Consider the following 20,402-nt stretch of genomic DNA (forward strand, 5'->3'; position numbering starts at 1 on the left):
GCAGGAGGGGGGGGTCTTGCAATGTGAGGGGCATTCTTGCAATGCGGTGGGGTCTCACAATGTGTGGGGGGGTGTCATGCAATTCAAGGAGGCTCCAGTAATGCAGGGAGGGGTCTTGCCATGCAGTGTGGGGGGGTCTTGCAATATGGGTGTGGGTGTGTGTGTGATGTTCTACAATTCAAAGGGGCTTTTGTAATGCAGGGAAAGGCCTTGCAATGCAGCGGGGTCTCGCTATGGGGGGGGGGGGGGCGGATCCTGCAATCCAAGGGGGCTCTTGCTGCCCCGGGAGGGGTCCTGCAGCCATGCTGGGGGCGGCGGGGTTGCATCGGCGGTGCCGGGGCGCTCGTAGGGGGCGGGCGGGGGTCTCGGCGGAGGATGGGGGGGGCGGCCCCGACGGGCGGGCGGGAGGTGGTGGTGGTGGTGGGTGGGGGGGGATGCGGGGGGGCGGTGCCGCGGCCGCCGGTATAAAGGCGGCGTCGGGGCGGTCGCGGCGGCAGCGGCGGTCGGTGGCGGCGGCGGCAGGATGACGGCGAACGGGACGGCGGAGCCGGTGCAGATCCAATTCGGGCTCATCAACTGCAGCAACAAGTACCTGACGGCGGAGGCTTTCGGGTTCAAGGTGAACGCCTCGGCCGCCAGCATGAAGAAGAAGCAGATCTGGACGCTGGAGCAGGACGGGGAGGACTCCAGCGCCGTGCTGCTCAAAAGCCACCTGGGCCGGTACCTGGCGGCCGACAAGGACGGCCGGGTGAGCTGCGACAGCGAGGAGCCGGGTCCCGACTGTCGCTTCTTGGTGGTGGCTCACGGCGACGGGCGCTGGTCGCTGCAGTCCGAGCCCCACCGCCGCTTCTTCGGCGGCACCGAGGACCGGCTCTCCTGCTTCGCCCCCGCCGTCTCGGCCACCGAGAAATGGAGCGTCCACCTGGCCATGCATCCCCAGGCCAACCTCTACAGCCTGGCCCGCAAGCGCTACGCCCACCTGGGACCCCGCCGCGACGAGCTGGCCGTGGACCGCGACGTGCCGTGGGGGGTGGATGCCCTCATCACCCTCCTCTTCGTGGAGCAGCGGTACAGCCTGCAGAGCTGCGACCACCGCCTGCTGCGCTGCGACGGTCGCCTGGTCCCCGCCGCCGAGCCCGGCACCGCCTTCACCCTCGAGTTTCGCTGCGGGAAGGTGGCCTTTCGCGACGGGGAGGGTCGCTACCTCGCCCCCTCGGGACCCAGCGGCACCCTCAAGGCGGGCAAGAGCACCAAGGTGGGCAAGGACGAGCTCTTCGCCCTCGAGCAGAGCTGCCCGCAGGTCGTGCTCCGAGCCGGCAACGACAGGAATGTCTCCACCCGGCAAGGTACGAGGGGATGGGGGAGGGGGGGAGGACACACGACACACTTCGGCCGCCCCTAAGTCCCTGGGGTGTCGCCGCCCGCGGGGTGAGCCCCTGAATCGCTCCGGCACCGGCATCCCTCGGGCGTCGCCCGCCCCGAGCTGCCCCCCCCTGCATCCCTCCGGCATCACCTCCTCCGCGCCCCCTGCATCCCTCCAGGATCGCCCCCCCGGCGTGGCCCCCCGCAGCACTGCCCCCCCACGCCCGGCAGCCCCCTCACGTCCCTCCAGCATCCCCTGCCTCCCTGCAGCAGCCGCCCCGCGGGGTGTCCCCCTGCATCCCTCTGCCATCGCCTCTTTAGGGTTTCTCCCCCTCCTTGAGCCCCTCTTCACTACACCCCTCCCCTGAAGCCACCATCTCCCCAGGACACCCCCCCCGCACCCCTCCAGCATGGCTGCCCGCGGTCCCTCCCCCAATCCCTCCATCATCGTCCCCCCGCACCCCTCCCACATCCCTCTCCCTTCCCCCTTCAGCATCGCCTGCCTGGGGGGCCCTCATCCCCCCCAGCACCCCCATCCCTGCGGCGTCGCCTGCCTGGGGGCCCCCATTCCTCCAGCACCCCCATCCCTCCAGCATCGCCTCCGCAGGGCGCCGTGGGTGGGGGAGGAATGGTGAGGGGCCTGCCTTGGGGTGCAGGGATGGAGGGGGGGACGCTGGGGGTGTGTGTGTGTGGATGGGGTCTTCCCTTGCCGTGAAGGAGGCAGGGCTGCCATTTGTCGCCTTCCTACCTGCGGAGCCCCATTGTTCACCCAACAAAGCCTCCACCAAATCCCCCCTTCCCCGAGCATCGCGTGTCCGTCCCCCCCCCCCGCCGCAGCTCCCCGGGCACATGGCCGCCCGCCTTTCTCCCAGCACTCAGCCTGCACCCCCCCACGCCCCCCACCCCCAGCTTGAGGGGTGCTCGCTGGAGGCCGGGGGGGGCGTCCCCGCTCTGCAAGGCAGGGCGATGCTGGAGGTGCAGCCCCCCCCCGCCGCTCCCGGCCCGGCGTGGTTGCCCCGGGGCTCGTTGCCGAGTCAGGCCGGCACACGCCGGGTGCGGGATGGGTGCGAGCACGTCTGGCTGCTGCAGCGCCCGGAGGAACGAGCAGCGGGGAATTCTTTTTTTTTGTGTATATATAATATTTCAAGGTTGCAGCTTAACTCCCCGCTCCCCCCCCCCCCCCCCCGCCACCCCGTCCGTGCCTGGGCAGCTCCTTGCAGCGAGCTCGCTGCCTTCCTCCTTCCCGAGGGCAAATCCCGCGCTGCAAAGCAGCCCCTTAAAAGAAAATAAAAAAAAGAAATAAAATAAAAATGCCTGCAAAGATGGGCAGTGGGGGACTATTTGCCCAGGCGCAGGGGTTTTGGCGGGGGGGAGGAGGAGGAGGAGGATGGTGATGGCGATGGCGGGAGGCTGCCGCAGCGCCGTGGGGGAAGGGCTGCTGCAGCCCTTTGTCACCGGAGATGGGAAAAGCAGATGTGGGGGGAGATGTGCGGGATGGGGCGGGGGCGGCGAGGGGACCCCACGGCGCGGGCAGGGAGCGCTGCTGGCGGACCCGCCGGCTTTGTGTGACTTGGGATGGATGGGGAGGGGGTAGGAAGGTGGGGGGGGGTGGAAAGCACAAATCTCCCCAGCAACAGGGGGGCTCTGGGCTGTGCCCGGCCCCTTTCCAAGCAAAACACGCTGGGGAGGGGTGTGCTGGGGCTGCACATCCTCGCTTCAGTCCGTTTTGGCTGAAGAAGCCGTTTCCACTCGGTTTATCCAGACTAGCAGCGGGGAGATCCCGGGAGGTGCCGCTCTCCAGGGCTCGCCCTCCCTTTTCCCGTCGGGAAAGGGCCTTGTCCCAAGGTTACCGAGAAGGCAGCCGAAAAAAAACGAAGGCGCCGGAGGAAGCGGTTGCAGCCAGCCAGCCCTTTCCCCCTGCCGAGCTGATAACGCCGCGCTGCTGGCAGATGCGCCGGAGGCCGCCGGGGACGCGGGATGTGGGATGCGGGATGTGGGCAGGGAGCGGCTGCGGCTCGTGGGAAAAGACAGCTCGTTCCCGCGTGGAGTCGGGGAGGGAGCGGGGATGGCGGCGGCTTTCCCCCTCCTGACCCATGAGGGGGACGGGGATGGGGGCCACGGGGCTTTTGTGGCTTCCCCCCGCCGGGAGCTGGAGCTGGTCCAGCCTTGGGGACAGCCCTGTCCCACGAGTGCCGAGTCAGCTCCTGGCTGGGAGCCTCCTCCCTGTCCCTGGGGTGGCCGGCGTCGCCCATCCCTGCACGCAGGGCACTGGGGACCACGACTCCAACAATCCGGAGGCGGGGGGGGGGGGCACATAATGTGGGTGCCAGCCCTGCGCTGGCCCTGGCACCTCTCCCCTGCCTCCAGCCGCAGGACGGGGTCCCCGGGGGGCTCTGTGAGAGCCCCCATCTCCCCGTTGCACCTTCAAACAGAGACGAGTCGGGGGTAGGGGGTGGGGTGGGGTGGGGGGGGCTGCCAGCAGAAAGCAGCCTCCTCCCCGCCTCAATGGCTCCTTTCTAGCCCCGGCTGCGGCAACAAAGGGCCCTTTGTGGGCGTGAGGGTCCCCGGGGCAGAGCGCTGGCGTCCTCCCCGCTCCGCTGGGCCCCTGCCAGCCCCCCGCCCGGCCGAGGTGTGCCGCCTGCCCCCCCCCCCCCGCCCCCGCCCCGTGATGGGGGGGGAGAGGATGGGCCGACGGGGAGCGAGGCATTTCGGGAAGAGGGGTCCGGGGAGGGGGGACGAGCGAGGAGGAGTGCGGTGATGGGAGCGCGCCTGGGCATGCCGGCTTGGCGACGGGGAGCTCCGCTCTGGGGGCAGGACCCCCCCCCCCCTCCCCCGGCATGGGGTGGGTTGGTTGGTGCTGGCAGCAGCCGCAGCCAATTCCCCCACCCCCCGGCTTCATCTTGGTGCCGCAGTGAGGTGGGGAGATGCAGCTCTGGGGTGGGGGGCACGGCTGCATCGCCCTCAGGTTTTCATCCGGAGCTGCTGAGTGACATGTTGGCACTTGGGGGATACCACGAAGCCACAGGAAACCCATAGGGAAAGAGGGATGGCCTTTCCAGGAAATCCGTGTTTCACCCCCACCCGTGACCCCCCCCCCTCCTCCCCCTGCAGAGCTGCACCCCCAGCAGAGGAGCTGCACAGCTCCGGGCTGTTGCTTTTAGACAAAAACGTGCTGGGATTTATTTGCGGGTGCAGTGAAAGCCCGTCTGAAGGGCAGGGAGGGGACAAGACGAGTGGTGGGGGCACGTGCGCGGCTGCAGCGTGGGGCGCAGGGTGCCGGAGACCTGCGGGGAGGCTGGACCCGACCCCCACGGGCACAGCTGGGTGCAGCCCCCCCTGGCTGCTGGGCACGAGGACCTGAAATCCTGCCCTGCTGCCCTCGGGGGCTCGGGGGCTTTGCGGGGTGCTGACGGTGCTCCCTCGGAGAGAGGCAAGCTCGGGTTTTTCAGGCATAATCGTGGGTTTTTTTGGAATGGAGCCTCTTGGCCTTCGGGGAGGTGGGGGATGGGGAAGGTGCAGCCTCCCATCTGCTCCCGGTGCCGGGCAGGGATGGCAGCTGCCTGCGGGCCCTGCTGGCTCCAGCCGTGGAAAGGCAGCGAGCAGAGCGCTTGCACAGGCAGCTCCTGATGTGTGGGTCTGTCCCCTCCACCCTGTGGGTCTGGGCATGGGGGCTGCTCCAGCCACCTCATCCAAGGGGTTGGCCGTGGTCCTCCAGGCTCTTGGCCTCCTCCATGGAGCGCATCCCACTGGGTCTCGCCAGCATCCCGGGATGGCTCTAGGACACCCTCTGCATGAATTTAATGTAGAAGGAAAGGCTTCTGCATGCTGTTATTTGCCCCCATGCTGGGTCTGCAGCCCCCCGTGGCACGGAGGTTGGCACGGCCACAGCAAACTGCTGCTCCTTTAGATGGAGAAGCTTGTCCCTTTGGGAGGTGCGTGAAGGCGTCCGCGTGGGCCGGGATGGCCGCTGTCATCTGCGTGCCTCCACCACCCTGGGCTGGAGAGCCGCGAGGGATGGGGCACCCATCCTGCCAACCCCAGGGGTCGGCGGCCTCTGGAATCCTCAGCAGCTGAGGACTCGGGAAGCCCGTTCCTGCTCCAGCGCTGGCTCCCCTCCCCATCACCCTTCCCTTGCTCTCCTCTCTGGGGACCTCCAGCCGCAGCGGCTTTGTTTGGGAGGGGGTCAGCGTTAGGAAGGGGACACACACTCCTCAGCCCCCCCAGATCCCGCCTCCAGCCTCTGCATTGCCCCCGAGACCCCCGTGGCAAACCCGTGTCGCAGACAGAGCTGGAGGCCACCGAACGCGGGGAATTTGGGGGGGGGGGGCACAGACGCGCCTCCGCTCTCCCCCCTCCCGAAATGCCGCCCTCCCCCCTCCCGCCTCCAGCTGTAATTAGCAGCTTCGTCAAGGTCAGGCAGAGTCACGCCGGCTCCAGACTGTGAATTTACCGAGAGCGGTAATTAAAGCGTGATTGGAGCGGCAGCGGCTCGGCCGGGCGCTGCGGGAGACGCCGGCTCCCTGCCACCGCCCCGGGCTGCAGCGAGCGGGGGGTGGTGGCAGGGGGTGGCTGGAGGGACAGCCTCTGTCCTCCCCCGTGGGGACACAGGGACATCTCTCTTGGACCCGCCGTGGTGCTACCACCTCTCAGCCCACGCTTTCCCCCATCCCGCCCGGCTCTGACCCCCCAAACCTCCTGCCCCGGCTCGGTTACAGCCCTTTGAAGCCCCCCCCCCCCCCGCCGCAGCCGTGATTGCATTCCTTTGTGCTGAGTCGCTGTAACCCAACCCAGCGCCGCTTTCGGGGAGGGGGCGGCGGGAGACCCTCCTGCCGCCGGGCCCTGCGAGGCACCGGGAAAAGCCAAACCTCCCCAAAACGGCCGGAGCGTGGGCAATGGCGTGGCGGCGAGGTGGGGAGGGCTGGGGGGGATCGTTGTGTTCCGTGGTGGGGGTCTCAGGGGGAGAGGGGACGGTGTCGGGAGGCTCCCGGCACTCGTTGCCCCGTCTCCAGCCCATGCGATCCTGCTCTGCCGCACAAAGCATCCCCCTCCCGGCTCTCCCCATGGCGGTGCCTGCAGCTCAGGGAGCTTTTTGTCTAAGAGCGTGGCAAACCGCAGCAGGTTTTGGGGTGCCAGCCGCCTTGGTGGTGGGATGATCCCCCAGCATCCCCTCCCGCAGCCGGTCCTTCTCCGAGAGCCCCCCGCAGAGCCCCTCGTCCCCCCCACCTCTCGCTCAGCTCCCGGCAAACAGGCAGTCCTGTGGCTCTCCAGAGGGGCTGGAGCAGCCGGCTGCCGCGCTGCTTTCCCGGCGGGGGTGCAAAATCAAAACCAAATGTTTCCACCCACCGCTGGCTCGGCCCCCCGGCAGCCCTGGCAGGCAGCGAGAGTGGGGCAACCACAGGAGCCTAGGACTTAGCCACTGGGGACAGGGTTGGTGGCCGTGCAGCACCCCGCTTCCCCCCCACCCCGCGCTGCCCCGCATACCCCGGGGGGGGGTCTGCGTGTCCATCGGGAGCTGGAGGATGCCTGGCGGGAGAGGGGATGCTGCCAACAGGACAGTTTGGGCTGGGCATGGGAGATAAGATTACAGCCAACAAAAGCAAAGCCTTCAAAGCCGAATCCCTTTGGGGAAGGTGGGAGACTGACAGGCAGAGCTCCCCGGGGACCACAGGATGTGGCTGCCTGTGTGGAGGTGCAGATGGGGAGATGGGAAGCCACGGGGTAGCTGCGTTTGCCCCAGCTGCGGGGTCTGGGGGGTGTCATCTCCATTTCCAAGGCCAGTAGTTGGTGTGTGGAGGGAGATCATAGAATCCTAAAATGGTCTGTGTTGGAAGGGACCTTAAAGATCATCTCGTTCCACCCTCTGCCCTGGGCAGGGACACCTCCCACCAGCCCAGGTTGCTCCAAGCCCCGTCCAACTTGGCCTTGAACCCCTCCAGGGATGGGGCAGCCACAGCTTCTCTGGGCAACCTGGTCCCTCCCCAGGTGGGTGCAGCTGGTGGGACTTGCTCTGGTGGCTTTTCAGTGCAGAAAGGCCACCAAGGCTGCAGTCCCTGAAACCCTCCCAGTGACCTTGCTCGAAATCCCAGCAGCTGAGAAACCAGGAGGCAACATACCGTGGAGATCACGGAACCACAGAATGTCAGGGGTTGGAAGGGCCCTCTGGAGATCATCCCGTCCCGCCCCCTGCCAGAGCAGGGTCACCCAGCGCAGGTTGCACAGGAACGCGTCCAGGCGGGGTTTGAATGTCTCCAGAGACGGAGATTCCGCCACCTCTCTGGGATGGATGTGTGGGGCTGAACACGTTGCCAGCCCCACGAGCAGGCTCTTGCCTCCAGGGAGAGGCAGATTTGGGCGGAAAGGTTGCGCGCACGCTTTGTGCCCTTTCCAGGACTGGGTGCGTGGTCGGACGTGAGCCTGTAGCACCCATGCAGCAGGGGAGGGACGTGGGTGCTTTGCGCTCTGAAAAACTCATCCAGTTCCTTTAAACCGCAGCCCGTACCGCCGTCCCCTCCCGGGCAGCTCGCGCTGGTTTCAGACCCGTGTCCCACTGGTGGTGCTGGGGCCCGTCTCTGCCCATCGTGGCTGTAGGTAGGAGCGGGGCCGGGCATCCATCGCAGCCCGGCTCCCTCCCCGAAACCCGGCTCGGCCGCTTCGTTTTGGCTCCAGGCGACGGCTTGTGACTCCCATCCCAAAAGTATTTTTAGGCGGAAATCCGCCAAGCTGGAGAGCTGGGGAGAGGATTTGGCCCCTCTAGCCCTGACTAAGCAGGTTTGCTTGGGCTCAGTGCCTGTGGGTGGATGTGCACATGGAGCGGGGAGGGGGGATGATGGTGGCCCCAGGACTGTGGCTGGTGGCCCCGCGACTGGCTGCATCCACCTCTGAGGCCGGTGCCCAGGATGGGAATGGCCGTCAGCTGCCAGGTCATGGCCACAGCGACGTCCCTTTGGGGCAGGGATGGGTCACCCCGTCTGGCAGAGCCAGGAGATGGGCTGGTGCCAATGTTTTTTTGGGAGCCAGGGAAGGGCTTGGCTGCCCCAGGGCTTTCCCGAACCTCCTCTCCCTGCAAGCCTCGCCGCCCCGATGGGCCGTGACAATTCACGGATGAAAAATGGTGCCACGGTCCTTAAACATGCCACGAGCTGGGGATTCATAGGTGGTGCGGCCGCCTCTGCTAATGGATTGAATAACCTGGCTGTCACCTCCAGGGAAAAAAGAAAAACTAGAGCCCTTTTTCCATATGAAATATCTAAGTTGTTTTTTGCGTGGTGCTTAATCGTGGTGGAGATGGAGAGCCCTGAGCTGAAGCTCGCGGCCGCCTTGGCTCAGCCCAGCCCTTGTTTATGGCCTTAACACTTGAGTAGCCAAACGAAAACCTGGATTCGAAGCCAAAATGCCAGAGGAGAGATGCGTGCGAGGGGTTCGGGAGTCGCCAAAGCTCACCCAGGGGAGTGGGAGCCCCTCTCAGTTGGGCTCCCTGGGGTGCCCCCGCACCCAGACCCGCTGGGGGTGAGTTGGGGTCATCCCCCCTGGCGCCCTCCCACCTCCATCTACCTCTGCCTGCAGGGATGGACCTCTCGGCCAACCAAGACGAGGAGGGTGACCAGGAGACCTACCAGCTGGAGATCAACAAGGACACCAAGAAATGCGCCTTCAGGACCTACACTGGGAAGTACTGGACCCTCACCTCCAACGGGGGCATCCAGTCCACCGCCTCCACAAAGTGAGTCCCCCGTCCCCGGGCTTCGGGGACCCCTCTGTATCTCCCAGGGGAATCCAGAGGGGATTTTCCAGATGAGGCGCTCACCCCGGAACGCTTCCCAGCGAAGGCAGTGAATTTCCCGGAGAGCCGGGGCTGTGTCGGGACTTGCTGCCCGTGATGCTCGGGAAGTCCCTCGGGCCACGTAATCCTTCCCGGCCAGCTGGGGCTGTGGAAGTGCTTTACCCCGCAGTTCAGCCCCGCGCTAGCCGAGAGCCGGGCGGAAACCCCAAAAGCGCGTTTGGCTGCCTGCCTGCCTCCTGCCTGCCTGGCGAGGGCTTCCCCTCGGGATGGCCACCACGAACGTGGCTCATGCCGCAAAAATGGATCAAATCGGGGTCTCCCGATCCAGCCGCGGCCCTTTCCGAGCTGGTGGGGTGGCGCTGGCAGGGTCCCCATCCGTTGCATCCTGCTGACCCCCCTCTCTGCCCCTGCAGGAACGCGAGCTGCTATTTCGACATCGAGTGGTGCGACAAGCGCATCACCCTGAAAGCTGCCAACGGCAAGTACGTGACAGCGAAGAAGAACGGGCAGCTGGCGGCCTCCATGGAGACAGCCGGTAAGGGACCCCCTTCGGGACCCTCGCCCCGCACTGGGGCGGCAGGGGATGGACAACCCCCCACCCACCCTCCCCGAGCCAGGCTCCTCTTCCAAGCGATGCTCAGGGATGCAGGCAGGCAGTTTTCTTAATGACCGTTTCAGGTGCCGTGAGATGGGGGGACAGATGGGGTGGGTGAGAAATGGGGGGGGGGGCACAAGCCCACCCTCCTCACTGCTGCCTGCCACCCGCGGGGTCCGGGCTCTGCGTGTCCCCCCCTGCCCCGCGGCCGCTCTCACAGCCCCCTCTCCCCTCCGGCGCAGGTGAGACGGAGCATTTCGTGATGAAGCTGATCAACAGGCCCATCATTGTCCTCCGCGGCGAGCATGGCTTCATCGGGTGCCGGAAGGTGACCGGCACCCTGGACTCCAACCGCTCCTCCTACGACGTCTTCCAGCTGGAGTTCAACGACGGCGCCTACAACATCAAGGGTGAGTCCCCGGGGGTGGGTACGGGCTGGGGGGGGGTGATGGCCATTGGGGTCCCCGTGGTGGCTCACGAGGCCACCTTGTCCCCTCTCCCTCTGCCTGCAGATGCCACCGGGAAGTACTGGATGGTGGGGAGCGAGTCGTCCGTCACCAGCAGCAGCGACACCCCCGTGGACTTCTTTTTTGAGTTCTGCGACTATAACAAAGTGGCTATCAAAATCAATGGCAAATACCTGAAGGGCGACCATGCCGGGGTCCTGAAGGCATCCGCCGACACCATTGACGCCTCCACTCTCTGGGAATATTAATGCACTTTAGCGTACCTCCCATTGCCAACTTTTCTTTCCCCCTCCTCCGTCCTTTTTTCCTTTGGGTTTTGTTTCTCCTCTCCGTAAAAGGATTTTCAGACTGGCTTGCCCTTCCCTCCCGCCATAGAGTTGGTGCGTTAACGTGGGAGGTGGGTCTCCACAAATCTCTGTAAGAACTGGAAAAGCGATGGGGCAGCCTGCCTATAGCTTTGTAGAGGGGTCTGTCTCTATCCCCCCTCCCTCCCCCTCCAGGTTTGCTGGGCTTGGAAACTGCCGTACCCCCCCTCCCGGCCCCGAGCATCACCTTAGGTAGTTGATTTCCCTCTCTTTGATTGATTGAAAAAAAAAAAAAAAAGGGAATAAGATCACCTCTGCGCTCGCTTCTGCCATATCAGCGCTGGCGCCGCCCGGGTCTGTGCTGCCAGTGTCCCCCGGAGCACCCGTCCCGTCCCGTCCCATCCCGCTCCGACCAGGGGCAGAGCGACGGTGCTGGGCTCAGCCGGCCCCCCCCGGCAGCTTCTCTCCCCTCCTGGCTTTTGGGGCAGGATTGATCCCCAGCCGAGCCGTAAGAGGTGACCTTACATATCACAGCATCCCTGGGGACGGGGCTGCCGAGTGCCGGCACGTGTCCCCGCAGAAGGGCCACCAAGCCAACCCCATCCTCCCCCCCCCCCACACCCCCGCAATCCCCCTGGAAATGATTTTTTAGGGTGATCCCGTCTGGAAAGCCTCAGCCTTTCATCTCATGGAGCCCCAGCGCTCCTTGTGCTTCTGGCTCTGGAGGAGCATCCCGGACCACAGCGGTGGCTCCAGCCCGGCCGGCATCTGCCCCGAGGCCGGTCCCGCTGCCCTGCCTGGGAGGGGATGGCGGGGGACACACACAGAGCGAGCCCGTGCCGGGTGAGGGGCTTCATCCAGCCCACTCCCAGCACCAGCGGGTTTCCGTCCCCGCAGGAGCCCGGCTGGCCAAGGCCACCTTCCCCGGGGTGGTGGCTGGGAGCATAAACTGCAGATTTTGGTTTACAGAGTAGAAAAGTTCCTTAGCAAACTTTGCACAGTGGTATTTGCTCAGTACCTTTGGGTGTTTTCGGGGGGGGGTTTGTTTTGTTTGTTTTTGTTTTTGTTTTTTTCCTCATCAAATACTGGAAGCGGTGATGCGAATCACCCGACACCTAATGCTGAATTAGGAAGCGCCCGTTGCCACGGGCTCCCCCCCCGCCCTCCCACCCCGAAGCAGGGCAGCTCCCGGGGGCTCGGCTCTCACGCCATCGCAACCCTACTGGAAAGAAAGAAAAAAAAAAAAAAAAAGAAAAGAAAAAAAAAAAAGACCAAAACAGTATTTTTGTTAGTCTCTATTTATATATGCTCTCCATGGCACTGTGTTACCAGCTGTTGTCTGTACTAGGTCTGCATTAGAGTATAACGCTGTTCGTAACGGGTGATGCTGACGTGTTCTTTAGGGTGTTGAAAGGCACTTTATCCTTTGGGGCCTTCCCAGGGCCGGTACTTGCTCCCTGCAAACACACCGAGGAGCCTTTTCCCCCACCGGGGAGGGAGCGCTGGTCCCCCCCCAACCCCCCCCACCCCATGCCAAGGGTGCTGGCGGCATGGCCGCCGTGCCAAACCGGGGCCGGTCCCTACGGCCGGAGGCTTGTCAGCCTTAAAGCCACACGGAGGGATCCCCCTCCATAGGAGCTTGGTGCTAAACTCTCAGCCGGGAGAGCGAGCCACCTGTCCCCTGCCCGGGGTGGGGGGGACGGACACAACTCCGGGCCGGGGTCCCTCCCCGGCGCAGGGGACCCCGGCTGGGACTCTACCTCGGCTCTGCGCTCACATCCAGGCGCCCGCAACCCCCCCACCTCCGGGGACCACGATGCCCCTCGAAGGACCGAGTGTCTTGATGAAGCCCTGAGTGACCCTGTGACTTGGCACACACTTTTCGCTGGCCTTCAATCCCCGCCCCCCCCTGACCCCGCGTCACCTCCTCCTTGTCCCCCGTCGCAGTTCGAACCATGTAACTCCCGCTCCGGCTTCTTCTGTGTGACACTAGGTCGACATCTCTCCTGTCTCCTCTTATCGGGTGTCGTGACTCTCTGAAAACATCTCACTCTGAAAAAATTTTAAGTTTCGGGTTTGTTTGGTTTTCTTTTTTTTTGGGGGTTCGTTTTTCTTTTTTTTTTTTAATTATTATTTTTTTGTAAGTGCCATTTGTATAACTTAAAAAAAAAAAAATAGCTTCAAATGGAGAAAGATGAATAAAAAATAAAACCTGCATTCGGATCCGAGCGGTGGTGTGTAGTCTGTCGGGGCGAGCGTGGAGCATTCGGGGTGGTGGAGCCTTTGGGGACCAAACTCCTTCCCAAAGCTTGAGCTGGCTGTGGAGCCGCGTTGGTGGGAAGGACATGGTGACCAAGAGGCTCATCTCCACCGAAGGCAAAGCTGGCTGGAGGCCGGGTCACCTCGAGATGCCCTAACGAGCCCACGGGTGTCTTGGAGGACGGGTGACTGATGCGCGAGTCAGGGAGACGCACCAGCAAACCGTCTCTCCTGCAAACCACCTTCTGCCCTCGCAGCCAGGAGCAAAGCCGTGTCCTCCTCCGGCCGGGCATCGCTGCGATGGAGCTGTATTTTCTCCCCCCGGCTCAGATGTTTCCCCCCATACGATGAGGGGGTGGCACCCACTGGGAGGGGAGAGGGATGGGGTGCCGCTTTCGGATGCGTGGCACGGTGGGGGTCAGCAATAAGCCCCCTCTACCCCTGCTTGGCGATACGGAGAAGGGGAAGATAAAAGCCCAAAGCCCAGGAGGGGATGGAGGGGGGAAGCCCATCCGCTGGGGCCCAGCCCAGGCCACACCATGGCATCCAGCCCGAGGAGCCGGGATGTCCAGGATGCCTCCCCAGCGCCCCCCAGACAGCCCAAACCAGCCCCAAAACCCAACCAGCCCACCCAGGGTCAATGTTACCAAGACAGGGCGCAGCACGTGCTCACGGAGGGGGGCCGGGGGCCACCTCCATCACCCACCCCCCGAGCAGCCACAGCCCCTTCGCTGCCCTTCACCTCCCGCAGCCCGGCTCGGCCCCCGCAGCTCACCAGCGGGCTCCTGTTTGGCTTTTAAAATCTAAAGCTGGTTTGCTAGAAGCAAGTTTTGGGGAAGGGGGGGGGGGGGGAGGCTACATAGGCCCTGTAAAGCACGTCCCGGGAGGGGGGTGGCGGGTGGACGTTGCCAGGAGGGACCTTCACCTTCAGAGAGGGTTTGAGCCGGGCAGCAGCGGCTGGCGGGAGGGAGGATGTTCCTTCCTTATTGTAAACAGGGAGAAATTAAGTCCGTGCAGGAAACGCTGAGCAGCTCCGATGGCCTCGTCCCCCCCCCCCCAGCAACATCCCCCTGGGCACGAGCAAACCCGGCCGCGACACCCAGATGTGACACCCAGATGTGACACCCGGCGCGGGGAGGAGGTCTGCGGGCATGGCCGGGGGCGCCCACGTGGGGAAGGGGCTGCGGAGCTGCTGCCCTCGCCCTTCCCACCTCCCCGCTCACCAACACACATTTCCTTTGGCTTTTAAGGCCGGATTCTGCATTTCCATCGCTCCTGCGAGGGGGAACCCACCCCCCCCAAATCCTTTTTCCCCCCACGCCGCACGCAGCCCGGGTTCCATTTAAAGGAGGGACTGGAAACCATTTTCTCTCCCATCCCGTTTTGCTTTTCCACGTGGAACGCATTAAGCTTTTCCAGGAGGGTCAGATGGGTTTTTGCCTTGCAACTCGCGGCGTTTGCACCCGCGCGGGCTGAGCTCTGGCACAGCCGTCCCGCCGGCTCGCCCCCGCTCCCTGCTCCTGCCCGGCATCGGCCCCGGCCGGGCTGGAAGGACAAGGTTTCGGCTGTAACGAGACATTTCGGCTGTAACGAAAACACAGAAGTAAAGGCCGGAGTGCACAAATTTATTTACAAAAAAATTCAAATTACAATATAATACAGGAACTTTTTACACACAGAATATTAGAACAAGTTTACTACCGGGAGGTAAAGAAAAATATTTTTTGTTTTCTTTTTGAGTTTGTTTTTTTTTTTGTTTGTTTGTTTGGGGTTTTTTTGTTTGTTTTTTAATAAACCACCTATTTATTTTCGGCTATTGTTATACAAAGTTGCAGAACATGCACATCTTTACAGGGTTCCTTTCTTTTAATATAACGTTTTGCTAAGTGCAAATACTAAGTTTCTCTCTCCACCTTTAAGGCAAGTAAAACGGGACACTGCAATTAACCCTAAGAAGTACCTGTTACGGGGTCGCCCCCGGCCCGGCCACCTCCCTGTCCCCTTCTAAAGGACAAACGGTTTCGAGGACAGCGGGGCAGGAGGGAGAAGGGGACGCAGGCGTCGGAGAGGAGAGGACGGATGGCTCTGGCGGTTGCGCAGTAAGTTTCGCGTGGTATTTTTTTCCCTTTTTTAAATAAATCAAGAGACCCGAGCGCTATCAGAAACCACACCTCGAGGTCTCCGGGGTTAGCGGGGAGGAGCAGCCGCGCGCTTTGGCTGCGGGGTAATTTTTGGCGAAAAGGGCGTTTTCTCGCGGAGAGAAGCAGCACCAGGAGCCCAGTGTCGGCCCATCGCTCGGGGCTGCTCCCCGCCACAGACCAAGCACCGATTTCTCCTCTCTCAGACACGAATCAGCTCACGGTTTTGCAGGGGACAATGTGACAACTGTCCTCTCCCCCCTGCATCTACTGGGCTCCTCCAGGACCGCGACCGCTGCGCCACGCCAGCAGAAGACCCTCACATCCCAAGCAGGAGGACGGAGCAGGGACACCAACCTCCCCTCGCCACCTCTGCCCGACCTTCTCCATCCCTCTCACTCCCGCCAGCACTTCCCTCTGCCAAGGCTGAGTTCTTGACACCCACCATCTCTCGACATATGCCAACAGATGGGATTAGACCATCGGTTTTTGCTCGTGCCCCCAGCCACGGAGCTCTGTGTGACAATTCCCCTTTCCTTCAGAGTCTGGGCCACCAATTCAGCAGCCGAGCTGTGTCCCTGCTGCCCGACCCACCGCCACCGCCTCACCCCCCTTGGCACAGCCCGGTGCTGGGGGACAACCACGACCACGCTGCTGGAGAAAGGCACCTGCTCTAGAAAGCCTGGAGGCCTCATCCAAGCCAGCCCTTGAGCCCACGATATCTTGGCTATTAAATCCCCAGGGTTCCCTTTCCGTCTGCGGAAGCCACCCGCGCTTCTTCTGACCGGGGTCCATTTTCTCCCAACGCAGCCCTTCCCAAACCCATCGGGACACCCAGCTCCCGGCTACTGCAGGAATCACTCGGTACAAGGTTGGATTTAAACCCGGCTAAAACCCCACCGAGCAGCAAGCCATAAGTTCCTGCAGCCCCCTGACTACTTCCTGAAATAAATACAAATTTTAAAAAAAAAAGCAAACGATAGCAGCAGGGGGACACCACCTGGTTATTAACGCTAGAGAGACCACCGCACTGAGGAGCTGGGACACGGCACTCCGCAGGGTACGTTCAACCCACAGGTGATGCCGCAGAGTGGAGAAATTTGCTGACTCAGCTCCAAAAACGCGCGGAAATCCCCTCTGGGAGACCCTCCTGGGCACAACAGTCCCCAGATGCTGTCCCTGGCCACGGCGGACGCTGCCTCTCCTCCGGGAGCATCCCACCCACAGCCCCGCGCCCACCGCCTGCCGGAGGGGATGCCGTGCCCAGGGCGGTGACGCAGAGCTGCGAACAAGGCTTTGGCAGAAGCCACGAGGCTTACCTGAAATCAAATAAAACCAAAAGACACCTGGATGCTCAGATATGGGGGAGAGGGGGGGGATAGCGGGAGGAGAAGCGCAGGGAGCGGGTTCCCAGCGGGATGGAGCAGGATGCAGCCCAGACCCGACCACTCGGGGAACGGCAGCACAACTGGGCTGCTGAAAACTCGTCCAGCGTTTCTGGGAGGAGGATCTTTTTCCTCTCCAACCATTTTCTTTTCTAGAGGGGGCCCGTACCAGACAGCACAGCCGGGGGCTGCGGGGAAAGGGCTTCGTGCCAACGCTCCTCCCGCCGCCCAGCAACTGCACCCCCCGGCTTCTTCCAAGGAAGTTTTGCTTTTCCTAAATCCTCGCTTCCTAAGCCCAGCGATACGTTGCCCTTTTAAACACGCTTTTCCGAAAGTCAATTAAGCCAAAACACACGTTTTCAGAATTCAAGCAGCCGCGGAAGCAGCCAGCTTCCAGCAGCAGAAGGCTCCAGCTGCCCGATGGGTTGCGGGGGGCTCAGCTGAGGGGGGGTCCCGGCTCCCCGCCGCCCGCACGGCTACGCCGCTTCTGCCTAATTTTTCTGCCACAACACACAGCACGCACCACCGCCTGCGCAGCTAACCGCGTATTTATTTGCCCAAGCAGTTGTTGCAATAGAGGGTGCAAATGAGTCTGCGGGTGCTTCCACCGGCTGTTCGAGGAGCGCTGCCAGAAGCGGGGGGCAATCTGGGATGACTTCGGCGGGGTTGTGGCGGGGGGGAAAACCTGAGCCCTTCAAAGGGGGCAAGCTCAGTTCAGCCAAGGATGAGAGCGCCCAAGTCGTCTGCTACTTGCTAAAGCCCCGAGACAGAACAGGGTTCTGGGCTTCCCTACCGAGATCTCAGCAACGAGATGGCTGCTGCATCCCCTCGCTCCGCTTGCGCAGTGAGAAATGCTAAAAAAAGCTAGATTTTCTTGGGTTTGAACAATTTAGTTCTGCTGGGAGATGCCAGCGGGTTACAGGGATGCTGGAGAACACGGGAACCCCAGCCTCGTGCCTCACTGGGCAGCTGACTCCCGTTCCCTTGTTCCTGAAGGTTTTATTCAGGTGCCAAATCCCTCCTCCCTTCCCCCAAGACTCACTTGCCTGCGCAGCAGCTGCTCCGGCCAGCAGGAAGGCAGGATTTTAGGAAAGTGCCCGAGGAACGGCTGCTTCCCCGCGCTCCACAGAGTCTCGCTTTCCCTCCCAACAGCTGCCTGAACAGGCTTTGTCAAATAAAAATATCTGGATGCCCAACGTAGGGAGAGACGCCGGCAACGCAGCACCAAGCCCTGGTGCAGCGCAGGTTGAAATGCTGGATTGCAAAGGTTGAGAGAAGCCCTAAAGGGGGGTGCGGTGCAGGTACGCGCGAGTCAGAGCAGGTCCCCTTGCAGCTGGCTAAACCGAGAGGAGCAGAGGGGGGAAGATGTTACCGGGGGGGGGCTTTCGCCCGCCGTGACTCTACACCAAGTGCTGTTTGAACCAGGTCAGAACCGGTGTCGAGGCTGAGGGCCAAAGTGCATAGGCAAGTTGTGCTCCAGCTGGACATTGATCTGAGGAAAATCATAGTTCACCCTCATGTTAGGCAACGGGGGGACGTAGGGGGCAGGGATGGGGCCGATGTTGAGGGGGATGTTATTGAACAGGGGACGGACAGGGGGCAGGGGGAAGGGAGGGTGCACAAAGGGATAAGGGGGCATCCGGGGTTGATGGAGGTTCTGAGGAACAGGTCTGGGGATGACTTCAATTCTCTGGATTTTCTCCATGGGCTTTTCTGCAGGGGGGCCGATCCGCTTGAAGCTGTTCTCTGCAGAGGGAGGAGAGAAAAGAACCGCTCAGTGTCACAAACAAGAACTCACCAAGCGTGGCCCATAGTCTTACATTTGCAATCAGCATCCCCTGTCCCCAGCACGTTCCTCAAGCACCTTACACCGTCACTGCTTGTCCCTTCCACGCTCCAGCCGCCCCGAAGCACAGCACCAGCTTTCCAGGTTGGCTCCTTTCATCCATACCACACCGCAAAGGGGGAACGTGTCCTTTTGCAGGGGTGTGGGGCAGCCCCTTATATGCCCCTGTGCCCCCCACCACAGAGGTTACGGTTCAGCTACCTTGCCAAGCGGAGAGGAGACAGGTCTGTGCATCCACGACACCCAGCGCCAGGTTACAGCTGGACACAAGCCTTGTGTCTCCCCCCAGTCCCAGCTAAAGCCTGCAAGTAACAGCACTTTGAAGCTAGAGCGGTTCCCAGGAGGAACTGGGTGATGGCTTCCACCTCTCTCTGGAGCAAGACCTGGGAGATGCTTGGTGCAGCACAGCAACACGCGGAGAAGCCTGCACGCAGCCAGGCCGTGGGAAGAATCCAACGAAGATCCAGACACCTGTCGGTAGCCGGGAACCCTATGCTCTCCTGATGGCCCCAGTTTGACCTCGAAGCACAGACTGTGAACTTACCTCCATTTTTCTTCCTTTGCTCCTCTTCAGCCTCTTTCTGAATCTCCTGGATTATCTTCTCATCGTCTTCCTAGAAATCACAGGAGTATCAAAGAGTCAGTGGGCTAATTCCTGCTGCGGCAACCTTCTGTTCTCTCAACGCTGCTTTTTCTTTTCAGCACGTGTTTGCATGGGAATAAAAAGGCAAATTCAGCCGAATTGTCGTCGTTTGGGGTTGACCTTGGTTTAGTCAGAATGACGGCTGCGATGGGGGATCACAGCACGGGTAACTTGCCCAGAGCCACCGCTACCCTATGGCATACGACTAAGAGGCTCGGCTCAGCTTTCCAGGGAGATCAGTGCTAAAATTCATTGACTTGACGGAAACCAGAGAACTACGACTCAGCTCCGCCCACCCGAAGAGCTGCTGGAGAGCTGTTAATCTTTTAAATGGCAATAGTCTATTAAATATTTACATTCCGCTAGCACTTCTAGAGTTTTTGGCCCAACAGCTGGAATTAACACAACTTAAATCCTGGCTCTAGTAGCTAAACGGTGCTGTGACGAGGCCATTTAGATCTTATCTGTAACTCCGAGGAGGGCATAAATCGCAGTATGTTTCTTTAATGTCTGTGGAGAGGTTATAGCAAGAATATTCAGACCTGCTGCTCGACAAGAACACAAGGACAAGCCAGAAACTGAAAGCGCCCTTCTGCCTCTCACCATCTTCGGTTTTCTCAACCCAACGGAGCAGCAGTGAGACCAAACAACGCAGTGAAGCCTCAGGTGGCTGCAGGGATGTAGAGAGATGGCATTTACAACACCTTTTACTAGATCAAGGGAGTGTGATGGACAAAGCCCTGGAAGAAGACTGTGCAACCTCTGAGCTAGGAGAAGCTTGCCGGGAGGGATGGCCACAGGCACCGACGGCCCATATGGTCCAGGCAGCTCTGGGGCTTTACCCAAGGCCATGCTAGCGCTGAAACCAGAGAATCACCCCGACTCGTGCTTCAGCCTCAACTGTCCACTCCCGCAAACGGCTCTGACAAATGAGTTTCTTCACTGCACCACAGCATGCAACAGCATTCGGGTAACAAACATCACACCAAAGAACTAAAGAAACAACTCCCTTTTAGTGCCAGGCAGCAGATGCTTCTGCTGGCCATATGTGCAGCGATGGCCACAGAGGTCCTCCCGGTCTCTGCAGGGTTGTACCTGCTGCCGCTTCGCGCCCGTTGGGATGAAACGCTACCTGGCGCTTTGGGAAAACGAATGAGAATAGCTGAGCCTCCTGGACAGCGTTCGTCCCCTTGATGTTTGTTGTTAGGGAAGAAGGCCAAGAAGAGGAGCTGCTGGATGATGACACACACCACCTGCGTCAGGCACTCTGGGCCTACCTGCACACAAGGGAGCACTGGGTTTGCTTCAGCAGTTCATCTGCAAGCACTAACGCTGGAGCGGGAGGGAAACCCCAAGCCCCACGTACCCCACAACGTGCAAGACTCTGCTTTGTTTTATTCGTCCTAATTCCAGTGCTGCCAAACCCCATAAATTTCTTCCTGAACACTCCTAATGTGGAAAATATCCTCTATTTTGAAGAGTGTTCTGGGACTAAATTCGAAATACGCTTCATGTGTGCAGCTACGTTAAAATTATTTTAAGTCTAGCCAGCTTCCCAATTCCAATCTCACGGTCCTGCACATGTCTAGCAGCGACACCAGGGAAGCTTGCTAAGATGTGCC

General features: G+C 61.6%; 2 protein-coding genes across 3 annotated transcripts in view; one reads left to right on the forward strand and one right to left on the reverse strand.

The window, feature by feature from the left end:
* The first annotated feature begins 467 nt into the window (after positions 1-467).
* FSCN1 (fascin actin-bundling protein 1) lies at positions 468-11,735 on the forward strand. Its single transcript, XM_074597785.1, has 5 exons — positions 468-1,346; positions 8,926-9,082; positions 9,556-9,677; positions 9,980-10,147; positions 10,250-11,735. The coding sequence occupies exons 1-5, from the start codon at positions 524-526 to the stop codon at positions 10,450-10,452; spliced, it is 1,473 nt and encodes a 490-aa protein (XP_074453886.1). The 5' UTR covers positions 468-523; the 3' UTR covers positions 10,453-11,735.
* A 2,822-nt stretch (positions 11,736-14,557) lies between these two features.
* Positions 14,558-20,402, reverse strand: part of RNF216 (ring finger protein 216) — an 82,559-nt gene continuing 76,714 nt past the window's right edge. For both annotated transcript variants that reach the window (XM_074598067.1, XM_074598069.1), the window contains exons 16-17: positions 18,682-18,751; positions 14,558-18,037 (exon numbers count right to left, since the gene is read on the reverse strand). In XM_074598067.1, the coding sequence (XP_074454168.1) occupies positions 17,718-18,037; positions 18,682-18,751 (390 nt within the window). In that variant the 3' untranslated portion in view covers positions 14,558-17,717. The remainder of the gene's footprint in view (positions 18,038-18,681; positions 18,752-20,402) is intronic.

Source organism: Larus michahellis, chromosome 8, assembly GCF_964199755.1.
Source record: "Larus michahellis chromosome 8, bLarMic1.1, whole genome shotgun sequence".
NCBI classification, from domain to species: Eukaryota; Metazoa; Chordata; class Aves; order Charadriiformes; family Laridae; genus Larus; species Larus michahellis.